The sequence below is a fragment of the Meles meles genome, chromosome 11, assembly GCF_922984935.1.
Source record: "Meles meles chromosome 11, mMelMel3.1 paternal haplotype, whole genome shotgun sequence".
NCBI classification, from domain to species: domain Eukaryota; kingdom Metazoa; phylum Chordata; class Mammalia; order Carnivora; family Mustelidae; genus Meles; species Meles meles.
In genome coordinates this window covers 39,107,953-39,127,346 of record NC_060076.1, presented here as the reverse complement: position 1 = coordinate 39,127,346, position 19,394 = coordinate 39,107,953, and the positions used below count along the sequence as shown (strand labels likewise).

The 19,394-nt window shown below is 40.7% G+C and overlaps 3 protein-coding genes across 3 annotated transcripts in view; 1 reads left to right on the top strand and 2 right to left on the bottom strand.

Moving 5' to 3' along the window:
* The window catches only part of DDX58 (DExD/H-box helicase 58), a 59,637-nt gene extending 42,531 nt beyond the window's left edge, over nt 1-17,106 (bottom strand). The window contains exon 1 of the mRNA XM_046021688.1: nt 16,995-17,106. The gene's annotated coding sequence lies outside the window, so the exon portion shown is untranslated. The remainder of the gene's footprint in view (nt 1-16,994) is intronic.
* On the bottom strand, nt 8,601-18,816 carry TOPORS (TOP1 binding arginine/serine rich protein, E3 ubiquitin ligase). Its single transcript, XM_046021685.1, has 3 exons — nt 18,681-18,816; nt 16,995-17,189; nt 8,601-11,611 (listed from the first exon to the last, which is right to left on the bottom strand). The coding sequence occupies exons 1-3, from the start codon at nt 18,681-18,683 to the stop codon at nt 8,681-8,683; spliced, it is 3,129 nt and encodes a 1,042-aa protein (XP_045877641.1). The 5' UTR covers nt 18,684-18,816; the 3' UTR covers nt 8,601-8,680.
* SMIM27 (small integral membrane protein 27) lies at nt 18,548-19,289 on the top strand. Its single transcript, XM_046021690.1, has 2 exons — nt 18,548-18,726; nt 19,069-19,289. Exons 1-2 carry the CDS (start codon nt 18,682-18,684, stop codon nt 19,189-19,191), a joined length of 168 nt encoding a protein of 55 aa, XP_045877646.1. The 5' UTR covers nt 18,548-18,681; the 3' UTR covers nt 19,192-19,289.
* The last annotated feature ends 105 nt before the right edge of the window (nt 19,290-19,394 follow it).

Genomic DNA, 19,394 nt, shown 5'->3' with positions numbered 1-19,394 from the left:
CACAATTTGGTGATGAATTGGCTATAGGACATGTGAGAATGAAGTCAAGGAGAATTCCTATTTGTTTAGCCTGAGCAGTTGCATGAATGGGGGTATCATCCACTAACATGGGACACTGGAAGATGGGCAGGCTTGGAAGAGGAAATCAAGAACATGCTCGCTTGCTTGCTGATGAGAATTACCCACAGGCAGTGCTTCCCAAACATGAACGTCCACACAGGTCTTTAATTAAAGTACAGATGCTGACCTAGTAGATCTGAGACTGCATTTCTTACAAACTGACATTCGTGATGCTGATGTTGCTGGTCCACAGATCCTGTTCTAAGTAGCAAAGTCATTAAAAAACATGAGACAAAGAAAAAGGGAGAGTAATTTAAATATAATATTCCCATTACAGTGGGTGTAAGTGAAAACCTGAGCAGATGTGGAGGGTATGTCCTAGAACAATGGTTCTCAAACTCTGGTTTATAGGCCAGTAGCATTAGACCACCTGGAGACTCAGAAAAGCAAATTCTTGGCCAGATGTTCTGAATCAGAAACTGTGGGTTTGGGCCTCAGCCATCTGTTTTAACAAACCTTCCAAATGATACTGATGCATGCAAAAATGTGAGAACTAAAGGCCTAGAGGAGGAGCACTTCATTCATTAATGGAGTGAAGAGGGTGCTAAGGTAGGTTGAATGCAAAAATTGTAATTCTTCACTTTTGCCAGTATTTACACAACTTGCTACAGAGGCATTGTTTTGGTAAACAAGTAGGGTTTATGTTTGCCCAAACTTGGCCCTGGCTAGAACTACCCAGCCATTATGGAAACCATGTCGTAGAGACAAGTGGGAGGTTTGAGGAAGAAAAAGGTGTGAAAAATACCCATTATACCAATGAGCAAGAACACTAAAGAAACTTGTCCACGAACATATCATATGAACTGGAACCTGAGGATTGTGTTTTCATGATGACACCAATCTGCAGTTACTCATTTCCTTCAAAAACTCAGCAGGATGCATGCAGGCACAACGGAAGAGTTGGGTTGATCCAGATTGAGGTTTTGCTGGGTGAACCATTGCTGTGGAATCTGGCATATGACATGTTTTTAAACAGGCCAAAGCTTAAAACTGTTTTAACATTTTTAAAGTGTTGCAAACAACAACAACAATAAAAGACTATACAACAGAGACTACATATGGCCCATAATATTTACTATCTGGCCTTTATAGGAAAAGGTTGCTGACCCCTAAACTAAGTGAACGAGGAGAGACATAAGGGCAAGAGAGTTGGAGGGTATTGCAAGGGGGTGATTTAAACATAATCTGGAAAATCACAGCTGAGCAAGAAAGCAAGCATAGAGAAGTAATTGATAGAGTAGGGTAGAATAGGATAAGATTATACTTCCTAGTTCTGTATTCTAAAAAATGGCCTTATATATTCTTGTAGGTAGCCTAATCTGCTCCATCCACAGCAGAATTCCCTGATTCAATGACCACATGAAGGTGACAGTGACATGCTCCCAACAATTTAAAATGAAAATTAACCTCTTGGAAATTCTGTTTATGTCCTACTGCATTCAGGGCACGCATTTGATACAGTAAATAGAACATAAAATTGAAGAGGCAAGAAAGTACATGGAACTAGAGGGAACACTTTTTGGTCTCTTTTGAAAGCTGTCCTTCTTTTGCCAGCCTCCTTAATCTTGTATTCTCTAGAATCTTCTCTAATGCCTGCTCTTCTTGTTCTACTCTCTCTGGGAGAGCTCATCCACTTCTATAACCTCACTAGTACTCTCTAGTTTCTCAGTGACTTCTAAGTCACTAGTCCCTAACCTCCCTAGGCCCAATCTCTCCTTCAAGATTCATACTCCTATTTCCAGCTACCCACTGGAAATCTTCATCTGCCTGGGTGTCTTCCATTCTGCCCAACAGAATTTTCTGTGATGATAGAAATGCCCTCTACCTGTCTTGGCCAATATGGCAGCCATAAGCCTCATTAAACAAAATTTAAAATTCAGTTCCTCAGTTTCACCAGCCACACTTCAAGTAATCAATATCCATGTGCACTTAGTAGCTACTACATTGGACAGTGCAGCTCTAGGCAGCTGCCTCTCAAACTGAGCTCACTGTTCTCCCTAAACTATCTCTATTACTCTATTTCCTACCTTGAATATTATCACCAGGCATCTAATTCTCACATGGGAGAAGAATAATCTCATCAGGGACACCTGGGTGGCTCAGTGGGTTAAGCCTCTGCCTTCAGCTCAGGTCATGATCTCAGGGTCCTGGGATCGAGCCCTGCACCCAGCTCTCTGCTCAGCGGGGAGCCTACTTCCCCCATTCTCTCTGCCTGCTTCTCAGCCTACTTGGGATCTCTATCAAATAAATAAATAAAATCTTAAAAAAAGAAAAGAAAAATCTCATACCAGACTTTTCCCTCTTCCTCACAGCCCATCCTCATCTAAATGGTACCCAAAATTGTGTCTAGTTTGCCACAGAAATATACTGATTCCAGCCTCTGTACTGGATCTCTATTCTTCTACAGGCCCTTGATTTCTGGTTTGTGCTACTGCAAAGCTTCTTAAGCAGTCTTTCACTGAAGCTTTCCCTCTCCAAACTTTCTTCTACATTACTGTTGATTGTTTAGGAACAAATCTAGTTGTTCCATTCCCACCTTTAAAATTCCTATTGGTTCCACCCTATTCATCATCATACCCCTAACATTTAGCACAGACTTGGACCACATGTACTTGGTGTTTGATGAATAAATGAGTTTTACAGATGGAAAAGCAGAGATATCCTTTTCCCTAGGAGAAAACTGTTTATCTATTCAAAGTGCAGATGGTCAGAGAAGCAGCGTACTCCAGGCAAATACTAGATACCCAATTCTGTTCCCTCGTGTCTACATAAAAGTACATCACCTAATGTGGTGGCAAATATCACAGCTGCAGCTTCTATGGGGATAAATTTATCAACTCAGACCTTGACCTAACTGGACTTCCACTTTCCTTGCCTGCTGCTTTTCTCTGGCACAGATCCAATGGATTTGCCATTCCCCAATACCCTTGTGGTAAAGTAAGAATTTCCTAATTTTCATGACATTTTAACAATCTTATTGTACTTTTTAAAACAGTCATATTGCACTGTTTTCTAATACCTAAGTGGGCCAGGCATTGACTAAAAACTCAGAATGAGGGAATAATTATTTACCAAGTTTTTATTATCTTCCCTGTACTTGTGCCAGCTGCTATAGCAAAACACAAGCCCTGTTTAAAGGACAAGCTATAATACCCATGACACAATTCCCCTTTCCATCTCTACCCTTTACCTGCTGTCATCACCCACAGCATCTTCCATGTATACTTCCAGCCTCACTGATCACTATCCCTTCCAGTCACCTTAACCTCCAGCTCTACCCATTTAGTTACTTCCAATCATGCCTAGAATTAGGCACTTTCTAAAGTATTTCTTCAGTCTTCTTACACCTACCTCCACTATATCTACTTGAAACTCACTGGAAAACAAATTCTTTGGTTATCTCCCTGTTCTTAAAGTCTAACGGTCACTTCCGAGCTTCACTTTCTTCCCCACACAGCCCAGATACCAGAATGCATCAATTCAACTATACTCACCAGTATCTCTCTGAACTCCCTTGTCCCTGTTGTTTCACTAGTCATTCAGCAGAACTCCAACCATAAGTCATCCATTCATTAACTGTATAAATACTGCACACACACTAAATCTCTAACATTAGTTTCTGCTTCTGCTCCCACAGTGCTGAATGCTACCAGACAAAATCACAAATCTTCGTTGTCCCATACAATATCCCATGCCTCAGGTCTCAGCACTCATCAGCAATTCTTAGCTAACCCTCTCTCCATGCCCCCCAGTGGCCATTTTCTCATTCCTCTCCTCAAGCCCTTTCTTCTTTATGACACACCTTTCTCACAAGGTGGCACTGCTTCCTACTTCATGGAGAAAAGAGCCTTTACAATATGAACCACCTCATCTCAACGTTCTACTCACAAACATTTCTTTGCACATTACCCTCTTCTGCCACTTTAGACTAAGACTCGCCTCTGCTTCTGCCCATCACCATTCACTTACCTGTGTTCTGTGCTCTGCTGTTCAGGAACTCTGCTGCATCCCTTACCTCTCTCATTTGCCTTTAACTTTTCCTGTTCAAGGTCTCCTTCCCAGAAAGCTTGTCTTCCCTCCAACCTAAATTTAAGGGGAAAAAAAACCCTCTCCTTCGATTTTATACCCTCACAAGCTTGCTTCTGAGCATGGAACCAAAAGCAGTTATGTATCTCTCAGACTAAGATCTCAACAGGCCAGGCCTTAAAGGTGGGACCAGAATACCTCTCTAATGACTCTTCCTCACAAATAGGCTTTAGTATTTACTCCATGTTTGCCTTTGTGACTTTTCCTTTTGCTGGGTATACATGACTGAAAACTGATTGACACACTCATACAGGTAAACCTGCAGGCTATAGAGGCAATTTTATTAGCTTGTTTTGAAATTATTTCAAACTTACAGAAAACCTACAAAAAGAGACTTCTTGTATTTGTACCCTCAACTTTTAACATTTTGCCAGTTTACTTCATACTGTCTCCATTTACATATGTAGTGTTTTTTTCTAACCATTTGAGAGTAAGTTACATACACGATAATCATTATTTAGCTTCCCATGCAGGTTTTTCTAACGGTATCAATCCCTGGACAGGTCTTTATAGTAGTGTCCTCCCCCTACCCTTATCTGCAGTTTTGCTTCTTGTGTTTCAGTTATCTGCAGTCAACTATGATTTGGAAGCCTTTTGAAGTATCTTGAGGTCAATTAATAGTAGCCAAATGCTGCATCACAATGCCCACGTGTAAAATGCCTATGTAATAGGCATATGCCTATTACATAGGCATTTTACCACCCCACAAGAAGGGTCAGTACAACTTATTTTGAGAGACCACATTCACAAAACTTTTACCACAGTATATTGTTATAATTGTCCAATTCTTACTATTGTTAATCTCTTATTGTGCCTAATTTATGAACTTTATCATAGTTACATACATACAGAAAATACTATGTGCAGGATTGGATACTATCTAGTTGCAGGCATTCACTGGGGGGGCTCTTGGAATTTATCCCTTGCAAGTATGGGGATACTAATTTCTGGTCTCAGTGATAGCACATTATAGAAATTTAATCAGTTAATATTTCAGTTGTAGCCTTAATGAGCTTAACGTTACAAATAGACCCATGCTCAGAATTCTGATGAAATCTGGTTTGTGAAGAGGAACTCTTCTCCTCTACTTCCCATCCCCTGCCCCTAAAGGTGGGAACACCAAGGGCTGGCGACAACCCAAACCGGGTTATACATGGTTTCGGGTATCCTGAAGAACCTTCTGAAAAATATTCTGAGTCCAGGGATGTGCTGACTGGCTCAGGGTGTCCATACTCACCAGCAGAGGACTGTGATTATTCCCACGATGGAAGAACTCCCAGTAAGAATGGGCCATCAGCTTACCCTGAATAAGCTGTTGCCCCTTTGTACACATAGCCCATCATTATTACACATCAAATGGGTGGGGGAGGCCTTGGGATTGGCTCCCAAAGAACTTCCTGAGAACAGGAAGTAAAAGTAAGAAAAGCTGTTCCCATCATGAATCTGAGGATTGATGAAGAAGTGCAAATGCTTGGCTGCATTTCCTTAAAACAAAAAAGTCACAAAAAAACACTGAAAACTCGAGGTAAGATAAAATACCTCCTGGACACTGAATTCAGACGAACAGGTTAAAAGAAAATAGTGTTAGGCTAAAAGTTGACAGACATGGAAGCCCTCTGAAAGCAGAAGCAGGTCCTAGCCAATTTTTAAATCCCTACCACCTGGTCACCCATCCAGTAAGTGCTTTAAGCACTTCCTATGAAAGATAACAGAAGGGATTTACCAGTACACATACATACAGTTGCCAAAGAACTTGCAGACTGATGAGAGAACACTTAGTAATCAATTACTACAGAAGAGTCCAGGGTTATTAAGAGAGCAAGTAATTGGGGGGAAATAATGGAAGAGGGCACACTTTACCAGAAGCCTCCTTTAGCTAGGATGAAATTCAGTTCCCAGTAGAAGAAAATTCACATATGAAGGCTCTGGAGCAGCAGATAGCAGCATCTCCATAGACCTGAAGCAGGTTAGGATGGCCAGAGCACAAGTGAGGTGAGAGAAAAGCTGTAACAGGAGCCAGAACCTGAGTAGGCAAAGGTGTGTAAACCATATTATGCTGTTTTGTTTTTTTATTTTGTTTGACAGAGATTACAAGTAGGTAGAGTGGCAGGCAGAGAGAGAGAGAAAGGGAAACAGGCTCCCCGCCAAGCAGAGAGCCCAATGCGGGGCTCTCTGAGCCAAAGGCAGAGGCTTTAACCCACTGAGCCAGCCAGGTGCCCCTATGCTGGATTTTTGTTTGCTTTTATTAAGTACCCTAAGAATAACAGGAAGTTACTGAAGGATTTTAAATAGGGGAATAAGAAAAAAAACAATTTTTAAAAAAATATCTCTTGAATGCTACATCAAGAATGGCTGGAGGCAAATGGGTAGATGTAGAGCAAAACGAAGAGGTGTGGATGCAGGCAGACCCATTATCAGAGCACAGGTGAGAGATCATGGCTGCCTGGATTGGATGGTACATACACACTAGAAATATTTAGTGACCAGAATCTGGGGATTGAATGAGAGGGCTGAAGGAGGAAAATCAAAGACGGGAAATTTTTGGCCTGAACACCAGAAGAGGATGATGTGATGGTCCCTGTATTAAGATGAGCTTCATGTGTTCGACACAAAACATTAAGATAGGTTTTCACTAAATGTTTTGTTAGAAATATCATGTAAAATCAGAAAATAGCATTGTTTTTAAAACTTAAGAAAAAACTACAAATCATATAATTTCAGTATATTCCTTGATCAACTACCTATAGCCTTCCCATAATTTCTCAGTGTCTGAGCTTACTAAAAATTGCCAACATCAATTTAGATGGTCACTTTAAAAACAAATTTCCTACTGCCATTAGGACAAATACAAACATGATCTACAAAGCTTGGACCCACACACTTTACCATTTGGTTAACTTTGCCTTCTTATAGGGTTTTTTTTTTTTTTTTCTTTTAAGATTTTATTTATTTATTTGACAGACAGTGATCACAAGTAGGCAGGGAGAAAGGCAGAGAGAGAGGGAGAAGCAGGCTCCCTGCTGAGCAGAGAGCCTGATCCAGGGCTCCATCCCAGGACCCTGAGATCATGACCTAAGCTGAAGGCAGAGGCTTAACCCACTGAGCCACCCAGGTGCCCCAACCTGACTTCTTTTAGTTCTTGAATATGCCAAGCTACGCTTCTGCTTTTGGATCTAGGACATCTCTTCCTTTGCTAAGAACACCTCCACTCCTAGCTAACATCTACATGTTTTCTGAATCTCAATTCAGCCATCACGTCCACATGAGTTTAGGTCCCCACTGAATGCTTATAGGAAACTATACTTTCTCTTCAGTGAACTTATGGTTTATAATGTTTACATATGTCCCACGAGGCAAGGAGCAGATATGCTTTGTTCTGTCACTGAAATCCTAAAAACATAGTCTAGATCCTGTCACACTGCAGGCATCCCAACTTCTGTTGAACAATGAATGAATATGGTAGCAAGGCAACCTGGAGGCTGAATTAGACTTAATCCAAGTTCTGTTCTTCCCTGGCAATTTTACTTTAGGCTAGATGGAGAGCACTTTGTCATCTCTAAAACAAAACATAAACGTAACCACTTTGTGTACAAGAATTACCAATGTAAAAGATGTTTGGCAAGCTGTTTTTAGTAAGTTAAAAGCTACACAGCTGCATTTTGTTGAAAACAGACATACCTTATAATCAGATTAAAGAACTAAAATAATTAAAGCTATGCAGTTAAACGCAGATCACCTGAAATTTAGTATTTACAAGTATATTCTTAACTATTTTCAAGATTTTAGCTCCTCTAAAACAGTTTTTTTTTTTTTAAGGCAATACTACATAGGAAAATTTCTGGATTCATGTTTTAAAGTGTAACTATTTTATTTTTTATTTTGTTGAATACACATTTCTTTCACTGGCAGTCCAGATGAACAAGTATATAAAGGAAATATTTAAATTTTGCTTTTGGCAGATGTCAAGATAAACTGTGCAGATTAAAATGCCTCAATTTAACCTGAAGAAATGGTTTTGAATCATACAAATTTTTAAGAAGAAAAATAAAGACTGTCCAAAGGGATTCTCCTAGCTTTTAACACATTTCCAGAATAACTCTCAAAAAAAAAAATTCAAAAATACTCATTGACTACTTTAAAAATAGGTCAATACCATATGGCTTTATGAAATAACTTCTAAAATTTATATTTTTTTATTTAAAAAGGACCCCAAGTTTTAAATAAACTGCTAGCAATATCATTTTCCTCACTTAAAAGTGCATATCTCTGAGGGTGGGACATACATACTTTTTGAACAAATAATGATTTTTACAAATTTTTCACACACACACACACAAAAAAATCACTTAAAATATTTTAAGGGGGAAAAGAGTTTTCACCAAAAGTCATCTTTAAATAGACTGCAGATGACACCGTTCTTTTTTTTTTTTTTTTTTAATACCATCAGAATTCTCAATGAGACGCTTTGGCAGTTTTAAGACATATCACAGTCTCTACCAAGTGACACTGACATTAATGATGTCCGTGGAGATGGCAACTGCCTTGATGGCTCAGTTTGAATAGACACATTACCGGGCTGACTCTCCAAATCAGAGGCAAAAGTACTCTCTTCTCTTACATCAAGAGTTTGTTCAACTGAAGCTGGCTGGTGTGGAATATTATCCACAGTTTTGTTGGCATTATTCAAGTTGTTATTAAGTGTGGTAATATTACACTCCTTGTCTAGGATGCCAAATTCATCTTCTATTGTAACTACATCTTTAGCTTCAAATGGTTCCAAGGGAGGAGGCAAAAACTCATTTTGTAGACAGTCCTGAGGACCACTATTATCACATTCTGTATCCTCCTTTACTTCAGAATCCTTATCACTATCACTGTCAATGGTAATTACAACTGGCGAACGTGAAGGATTGTCCCCGTGATGTTTCTTATGCTTCTTCTTGTGCTTCTTCTTTTTCTTTTTATGATGTCTAGTTGTATCAGTAGCTTTCCCTTCATAAACTATCTCTACACTTAGGCTCCGGGTCTTCCTTTTTTTCCTCTTATGTTTTGTTTCTCTGTCTGATGACCGGCTGTCTGAAAAGCTGTCACTCTCATTTTTGTGGCTGCCATCAAATTTTGATGAAGACTTTTGGTAATGACTTTCCTTTACTTTAGAAGCAAATTCACGAGAAGGTTGAGCCACTTCATTAGTACCCTCCAAATGCCGTGTCTTGTATTTTCGTTTCCCTCCAGGCTTTTCATTTCTTACCCAGTCAGGCCCTGTAGATGCGGTCTTTGATCTACTACTGGATAGGCTCCTTGATCTGTGCCTTTCATAGTAGTAATACTTCCTTTCACTGTGATTATTTTTTTTCCTAGCATTTGTTCTTTCAGAAAAGGACTGAATTCTAAATTCTGGACTTGAGGATTGTCTGGAATAATGAGCTCTGGACAAAGTCCTCCTCCTGTAAGATGATTCATAGCCATCCCTGTCCTTGTTTCTACTATAGTAAGTATACTCCCACTTGTATCTGCTTCCATAATTATTTCTTAAATAATAACGATCTCTATTTCTGCTCCGTGATCTTCTTTTACCATGATCACTGCTACGAGATCTTGATCTGCTTGTGCTTTCACTACTGAGAGAGAGTGTTTGGCTTCTTCTTGACCAACTGCTATCTCTAGTTCTTGATCTCTTTTTGTCTCTTCTACCTCTAGGTCTGCTACTCTCCCTGCTTCTGGATCTTTTGCTTTTCATCCTTTTCTTCCCATGATGCTTTCTACGATTTTTCTGGTCATGTCCACTTCTGCTCTGGGAACGTGAATCTGAACTTCTTGATCTTCCCCTCCTCCTGTGTCTATGGTTATATGGGGAAAATACTCTGTCTCCTCTGACAGATGAGCTCAGGTCTCTGGGAGATGACAAGGATGTAGAGTGTCTCTCTTCCTTCTTTGACTTGATTCTTTTACCAGAACCACAATGACCTTTATTTATTTGCTCATCCTTTCCAAGGACAGAGCGTGGAGATGAACATCTACTAACATCACTATCACCAGAACTGTAAGACTGTTCTTGTGTCTTCACGGTCTCCATTTTTTCATAAGACCCTAACTCCTCAGAATCAGAGGACAGTTCGACAAGTTCTGGGGTCCTCTCAGCTAGTGGTTTAACAAACCCAACAATGACACAATTATCTGAAGAAGAATCACTGTCATTATTTAGGTCTTCATTAGTTTGTACTCCTTGTATCTGAGATGTGGCTCTTCCTGTTACAAGTTCTTCATCTGAACTATCAGAAGTATTTAAAAGGGAAGACATGGCAGCATGCACCTGCTCTGAGCTTGAGTAAGATGGTCCTGGAGTTTCATCATCCCACGGTGCCTGACTAACAGTGGTTACATTGATATCCAACTCTTGAGTCTCAGCTTCATCAGGAGATATTGTTATGACTGAAGAATCAGAATGGCTACCTTCTTCATATGAAGGAGCAGGGCAATCATAATTAGCATGCTGGTCAAAAGCTGCCATGTTAAAAGGAGATCGAGCAAAACTGATAAATTCATGTATAAAATGCTCAGTCCGATTAAGTAGAAATGGTCTTAAATCAGACACAAATTCCCGACTCTCCAAGTCATAGCGAGTGACATTACTCATGATGATGTGCTGGACAATATTCACTAAAGATCCGTGAGCTCCAAAAAGAACCGTAAGTTCACGTTTTAACCAGGGAACTAATCTGTGAAGGCAAGCTGGATTTCTACGGAAAAACTCAGCTGAAATATCCCTGCAGCGACCACCATCTTCAATATTTCTAACACGGGCACCAGCACGGTAGAGAGTTCGTCTAAAATTAATAATATCCTGTTCTTGAATTTTCCGCAAAGATCTTTCATCTGTAGTTGGCCTCCTAATTGCAATCTGTCTCATAAGTTGAGGAACTTCACCATTTCTAGGTCTTGTTGAAATGCCTAACCCTTCAAATAGTACTCCACTGTCTGGTGGAGTTGTTGTTCTTCTATTCATGGTATTATTAGGTGAATAAACAGTAGCACTTCGATCCCTTGTCATAGTTGTACGATAGCGAAATCTTGGAACATCAGGGGTTGCAAAAGAACCATTATATGAAGGCCTTAGGACATACTCCTTGAAGTCATCTTCTGCCCTCACAGAATGGAAAATAGAATCAAAGGGCTGTTTACACAGTGGACATTCAGCTTTGTTTTTTGACCACTCCTGTACACAGCGAAAACAGAACTTATGTAAACAGCGATCTAAGTAAGACACATTATCAAACCTATCCAAACATATAGGACACTTAGAATCAGGAGATGCATCAGCTGGTACTGTCTGTTGCAATTTGCTAGTACCAGCTTTAGGTGAAAAGTTGTCCATTTTAAATTCCTTAGCGGCTGACGCCATTATCTGTAAAAGGGAAAAAAATATATCAGTAACCAGATTAAAAAAAGAGACAAGACTAAATCTGAAAAAAAAAAAAAAAATATGCAAATTATGACTGTGAAATATACTTTGGTGAAACAGTTGAGTAGCTCATTATCCTTGTAATATGAAGGAGCAGGGTAGCATAGTAATATAGTACTTAAAATATAGTACTTAGGTTTGTACCCTAAAGTCAGATACTTGCTGGCTTTGAATCCTGGTTCTACCCCAGCATTGTGACTATGGAGATCAGCAATAATAGAACCTGCATCACAGGGTTTATGAAGATTAAAAAAAAGGGGACTGGTATATAGTAAGCTCTCAACTATTCTGTATCAATCTATTCTTTTAAAAGAGAATTAAACTGAGAAATATTTAACTGAAAATAACGGAGGATAGAAAATCCACCAAGTACCCATGAATCCACCACTAAGATTTAACAACTTAACATTTTCTCATGGCTATTCCCCACTTTTTTAAATGCCCCTTATCTTCCCTTCTCCTATTCCTCTCTAGAAAACAAAAACCAGAACACCACAATGGGTGTTATTTCTATGTATTGTTTTAGATCTTTCATACATATGCCCTGAACAATATACACTATCACTACTTATTTGTGGAAAGCATTATATATGCACCTTTAAAAATAACTGCAGTGAGATCATTTGCATACCAAAAAGTTCACCTGTTTAAACCAATTCTGTAGTTTTTAGTGGAAGATTCTTTCACACACACACAAAATATCTTTTAGTGAAGATGAAATGAAGTAACTGTAAAAGCATTAAAAGATAGTTCCTGACTTCCAGCAACTACTATGTACATGTTAGTTGCTGTTATTACTATACTACTGTTACACTACCATATTCCGTTCCTGATTCCTTACAGCATCCCTAAAAAGCCTTGCTTAGCTTAGCCTTTTAATCCAAAGTCAGCCACAAAGTTTCTTGAAATCATGCTTCCAGTGCCCTTCCCTCATTTTTTCCCACATGGATCACTAAAATGTTAACAATTAGTTTTGTTTGCTTTAAATTTATCAGTTTATGTCGACCCACAACTTTCAAAATGAATTTGCCAGAGCTGAAATTTGGTGTGCATCACATTTTTGGCCTTCTTACCTTGTAAAAGCACTCTTTAGCTGCATTCTATACTAATCATTGAGTATATATTAAATATTTGTTTCTTCCTTTATGTTTTCTGGGCCTATTACTCATCTTTTTTTCCATCTCCTCTATCACAGGAAGTTTCATCAGTGGTCGACTGCTACCAGGTTAGTCAAACAACAGATTTTTAACTTTCTAAACAATGGCCAAACCGAACTCTAACAAAAACAAAATCCACAACAAAAATTCATGACTGTGAAATGTATTATTTCATCATGGTTTTCATATTAAACTTAAGAGCTCATCTAGGGCCTCTTAACTTTCCCAGAGATATAACATCATCAGAAATCAATTAATGCTGAATGAATGCTTCTTCAGGGATCCAAGTACTTCTAGTTTTCCATTTCTAGTCTAGAAATACAGAAATCACTACTATTCTTGAACAGCATATAATGATAAACTTCTTGCTAGTATACTGAACTATATATAATACTAATTGTTAATATACTTAAACCTTAATATTACATAAATTTCTCAGCATTTGCCCCACTTCTAACACTTTTACTCTTCCTCTGAAGGAAAAAAAAGCCTAAGAACAAAAATTTTTAGGATCACAGGACATTAGGGGAAGGAATGAAGAGTGGAGAAGGAACTGATTAGGTTATCAGAGAACCTGGATTGAAGACCAGGTTTCCCCTAAAACTAACTCTATAAACTGGAGCCATCTGATTAGATCTAGATTTCAGTTTGCACCTCTATATAACACTTTTTAAAAAAAAACTAGTGAATGTAAGTTAATAATTGTATCTTAATTTGTATCTTGGAAAGTAGAATTTTAGTGCTTACTCAACACCTGCAGTTCACATAAAAACTGAAAGCATTTTATTAAAGTAAATTAGTAGGTAGTAAACTTGAAGTTCAAATAAAATCTCACCTAAGCAGAATTAAAAAAAAAAAAAAAAAAGGCAATCTTATGGGCACATGAGTGGCTAAATCAGTTAAGCATCTGTCTTTGGCTCAGGTCATGATCCCAGGCTCTTGGGACTGAGCCTCACCTCAGACTCCCTCTCCCTCTGCCCCTGCTCATGCATGTACTCTCACTCTCTCAAATAAACAAAATCTTAAAAAAAAGAGAAAAAAAGGAGTATTAGTCTTCCCTTTCCTAGTTTTATAAGTCTGTAAACCACTTTGGCAGCACAGCATAAAGCTAAAGAATGATCAGTAATGTCCACAACAGATAAAAAGAACAAATTAGATTTGTATTGTATTTCTCACAGCAGTATCTGTAGCTATAAAGAACACCATTCATATGGACATACATAATCAAAGAGATTTACACCTTCAAAAGCATCACTAATGCTAAAATTAAAACATTTGCTAATGGAGCATCAGGCTGGCTCAGTCAGTAGAGCATGTAACTCATGATTTCAGGGTCATGAGTTCAAGCCCCACATTGGGTATAGACATTATTTTACAAAAAAATTTCTTCAAATATTTGCTGAGATACAAATGAAGCAGAATTACCATGTGACTCAAGGACTCAACACCTATCCGAAAGAAATTAAAACATGTATCCACACAAAAACTTGCCTGTGAATGTTCATAGCTGCATTTGTCCTAATAGTTCAAAAGTAGAAAACAATCCTATCAACTGATGGAAAGATAAATAAAATGTGGATACAATGGAATGTAATTGGAAAATAAAAAGGATGAAACACTGATACATGTTACAATAAGGATGAAACTTTTCATTAGGCTAAAAGAAAAAAAATAAATAAATTAGGAGCACCTGGGTGGCTCAGTGGGTTAAAGCCTCTGCCTTTGGCTCAGGTCATGATCCCAGGATCCTGAGATCAAGCCCAGCATCAGACTTTCTGCTCAGCTGAGAGCCTGCTTCCTCCTCTCTCTGCCTACTTGGGATCTCTGTCTGTTAAATTAAAAAAAAAAAAAAAAAAGTCACAAAAGACATGTTGTATGATGCCATTCATATGAAATATCCAGAATAGGCAAATCTATGGATGGAAATAGACTGGTGGTTGCTGGAGGACGGAGAGGGATTACAAAGTTTATTTCTGGAATGATAAAAACGTTCAATTATAGTTGCACAACTCTTTAAATATACTAAAACCCGCTGGATTATATACCTTAAACAGGTGAATTTTATGGATCTGTTTTAAAAATACAAATCAAGGCATAAAATAGGAATGGCTAAGAGTCAGATTAAGATTTGTAGGCTTATAAATTCTGGGTTTGGGGAGTAAAGGTGGGCCTGATGGTGGATTTAGTGCTCAGGTTCTCGAAGCCTGCAATAAAGGTTTCTCTATCCTTACACTCTAGGAATTGTGACTTCAAGTTCTCCATAGGCATAAAGATGAAATCAATTCTTCTGATCCCATATCCTTAACCATCTCTCAAATTCTAAATAAAGTTTACCATCTTTAGGATACAATGATTAAGTCAAACCTTCCGCAAATTTTCACACCTACTGGCTGTAATAGAGCTAAGAATCCTTCCTGTCACATTTTGGGGGAATTCTAGGTAATTAACAATCATACTTACCTAGGGAAATGGATGAGAGAGGGTCAAGAATCAAGAGGCAGGACATTATAGACTGGACATTTAAAGATGGTGCTGATTACATACAAGGGAATGACATAAATTCTAATGCAGAGCCAGGGCTGAAATCAAAACGACTTAATGATGTGATCTGGAGGAAGTTATTTAATTTCTCAAAATCTTAAATTTTCTCAATTCTAAAATGGATTAAGTACTAGTACCCATGTGAAAAGGTGGTGTGTGAAGGCATATATTCTATGTAAATTTTTTTTTAATATTTTATTCGTTTGACAGAGATCACAAGTAGGCAGAGAGGCAGGTAGAGAGAGAGGAGGAAGCAGGCTCCCCACTGACCAGAGAGCCCCATGCGGGGCTCGATCCCAGGACCCTGGGATCATGACCTGAGCAGAAGGCAGAGGCTTTAACTGGCTGAGCCACCCAGGCGCCCCTTCTATGTAAATTCTTAGCATAGTGATTACCATGCAGTAAAAATTTAATAGTGTTTCCCTATGTTATGTGAAAATAAAGTTAACATTAGTCCTTTTCATCACTTACAACTGATTTATAAAGACCCAGAAAAATGACAGCCTATAACAAACCATCTTTTTTCTTAATATAATTACTGTATATAATATATCCAAAGGGCTAAAAAGGGCTTACCAGCGGATGAACTAGAATAAGCCCCAAATATTAAAAATATTTGGCTCCTAATTCTTACAACCTTTGTGTAATTACTGCACCTCCCTCAACTGCCATTTAACCACCAGTTCCAAAGGATCATACGGATCTTACAGGATCTATTAACGAGATCCTATAAATGTTGATTCCAATTTCAACCATAAAAAGAACTGCTTGGGAACCATGCCGCGCTAAATAAAGCCACTCATTCCAGCTAAGCCTGATTGTTTTTGGCTGACTACAGCTTTGAATTTCATTGACTAAAAAAACAAAACCCAACCTTCACCATTAACTTAAATCTTGGGTAACTCTTAATTTATTTTAAATAATACTGAAAATTACCTACCAAAAATTCTGTTCACTCCGGCCCTTAAAACATTGTTTGCTCCATCTCAGCACTGCCCCCTGCCAGCCTAGGAATCAGCAGCTCACGAGGAAAGCTGCACTAACTGGATGGATGGAGAAACCACAGGCAAGCGAACCCAGCCCACAATGTGTAACACAGCACAGATAACTCCAAGAGTCACGGTGATAGTGGCTTCCTCGGGTTGAGACCGGCCATCGACCAAGATCGCAGATAAGGCCCCCGTGCATTACATAATCATAACGAACTAAAACACTGTTACTCCCATTTTACAGGCAGGCAGTTAGATTAGAGCACCTCAACTAACCTCTGGCACACCCCTGAGAGAGCCGATGCCACGAATGAGACGCGAACGTTTTGTTTTCTGGGGGTGCCCCCCAACAAAGAGACCAAGCTCTTTCCAGTACACCGCTACGCTCGCGCCCCACGGGAAAGGTTCTAGAAACGCAACTCTCCCCCGCCCAGCCGCACAAATCCACAGGTGCGCCACCAGAGCCGCCAGCCCGCCCGCTGGGAGCCCAGCCCCGCCCCGCCCCGCCTCGCCGAGGCCCGGACGGCCCGTCAGGCCCAGACCGCAGCTCCCAGGTCCTTGGGCCTCGTTCCAGGCCGGGAGCTACGGCTCGCCCAGCCCTTCCGACCCCCGCGCCCCATTGTTCGGGATCTCACTCACCTCGGAGGATACCGACGCAGTCCCGGCTGGGGCGCTCGTGCCAAGCTCCCGGCGGCCCAGAAAGCTGGGTCGGTGACGGCAGGATCCGCGAAGGCGTACCCGGCGACTTCTCCGCCGGCCCTCAGGAGCAGGAGCAGGCGGGGGCGCTTCACCCTCCTCGCGAGACAGCGGAGACCCCGGCGGCTGCTGCGACCCCTATGACGTAAGGAGCTCATCACCAATAGCAGCTTGGGGGACGGCAGCAGAAAGCGAGACCCACTCCGCAGCCCCCCGCGCGTCAAAACACAACACCCGCGTGCGTAACGCATGCGCAGGAGAACTAGAGCGCTGGGCCAAGCACGGGCCCTTCCCCCACCTGTCCCTTCCATTCCTGGAATAAGAACGACAAGACCGGGCACAAATCATTACCAACACCATCGTTCTTGTTACCATTAGTTTCTGGGGGGTACAGGCGCAATACTTAATGTTCGCTCCTAACTTACCCGGAAAACACGGTAACTAGCTTGGTCTCATTTTAACCTCACCGAACTCCGCGAGAAGCTACTAAAATTATCTCAAGTGTATAAAGAAACTGAGTTACTTGAAGGTGGAAGTGACCGCCTCCAGTTGCACATCTGGATCATAACACGGGGATTCGGATGGAATCCAAAGCCAGAGCCCAACCAGTGTCCTACGCAGTCTTCATAAAGAAATCTACTCCAGTCTAGGGATAAACAGGGATTACCTGAGAGAATAGGGCCTTAAGATCTTCCCAAGACAGACGACATTTTTCTCTCAAAGAAAAACTTTTCCCCTTCCCTATTCCCCCGAATCTGGATTAAAAACTTCTTTAGGTGATATCCGAGATGTACAGAGCCAAAGTCTGACTCTAAAGTGGCCCATTGCCCCATTCTACCCACAGGCCTCAGATGTGAGCGTCCCAAACATTCTCGAGCTAAACTAGGTATAAACTGCTAGCGTACAAAATGCCGTCTCTGGCTTAATATCTGGTACGTGATAAGCACATCACAAACGCTCAAAACACACTTGATGATTGGCAGGTACATTATGCCAAGTAATTCGTGCTACGTTATTTCGTCTTAAAAGTACCATTTACATCCCCAAGCATTGCGTTCTTGAAGACTTTTGTTTCTGGAAGAATGGCTCAATTAACAGGGCCTCCCACAATGATTCGTCGCTGTTATATAAAAGTGGGTGTTCCTCTTAGGTCAATGATGAATATACGAACCTTTCTCTGTATTATGTGGAAACAAGTGCGGGAGGAAACGTTAATTCCTCTAGCGTCAGAAGCCCGTGTAGTATCTAAGATGAAGATTTTTTTTCAAATAAATTTTTAAATGAACACGACGGTGCATTATCTTGCATGAATACTGCACTCCAACTGAAAGAAGACCGGATGACAATTCACGCCCACGTAAGTAGCCACAAAAAAGCCATTTTTACGTGTTTTCTCCTTTATCTCATCCCCTCCCTCCACCACGAACTAGGCCCCCATGTCACGTGAGACCACCCCAGCTCCGGGCGGAAGAGGCTGGCCCCGCGGATGGGAAACGCGCCTGGAGGCGAGGGGCGGGCGCTTGTGCCCGGCTGAAAGATGGCCGCCGCCGCTCAGCAGCCGCCGCCCCGGAGTTTACTCTAGGGCCCGCAGTTTCCCTCCGTTCCCGCGGGCAGCCGCCGCCTCCTTACCATGAAGCCAGTGAGTCGCCGCACCCTGGACTGGATTTATTCAGTGGTAGGTCCCTAGTCTGGCGAGGCTCCACGGGGTCAACTCCGTAGGCCCGCAAGGGGAAGGCCCCCTATTTCTTCAGCGCCCAGAAACTCCAAAATCCATTCCTGTGTTAAGGCTTTCACTCTCTCACCTCGACTCCGCCTCTTCCTGGAAGACACGCTCTTCCGCTTCTTACGTAAGGCCGGCTGGGTGTACTCACCTCCGGAACCCCATTTATTCGAGTCTTTCACAGTAATTCCCACCTTAGCAACGTACGCGGCAACCTGTTGGGGCAAGGGGAGGGAGGGAAGTATCGTTTGCAGCAATTTTTTTTTTGCTTGTATTCCCCTTCTTGCATTGTTTTAGGTGCTCCTCGCGATCGTTTTGCTGTCCTGGGGATATGTCATCTATGCATCAACAGTAGCCGCACGACGACAGCTCATCAAGGAATACCCAGACAAAATCTCGGGGATGAATGAAAATTTGTAATTCCTTTGGATTTAATTTTGTGCATACAGTTCTTTACCTGGTGATTGTCTGGCATGTGTCTCGATTTAAAGTAAAATCCATTATGCAAAGTTTCCAAATTTATTTTTTGCATAGTCCTTTATAGTAACCACTGATCTGCTAATTTTCGCAGAGGTTTGTCTTCCACATTCTTATATAAATTTTCTTATTTGTTCTTATATAAA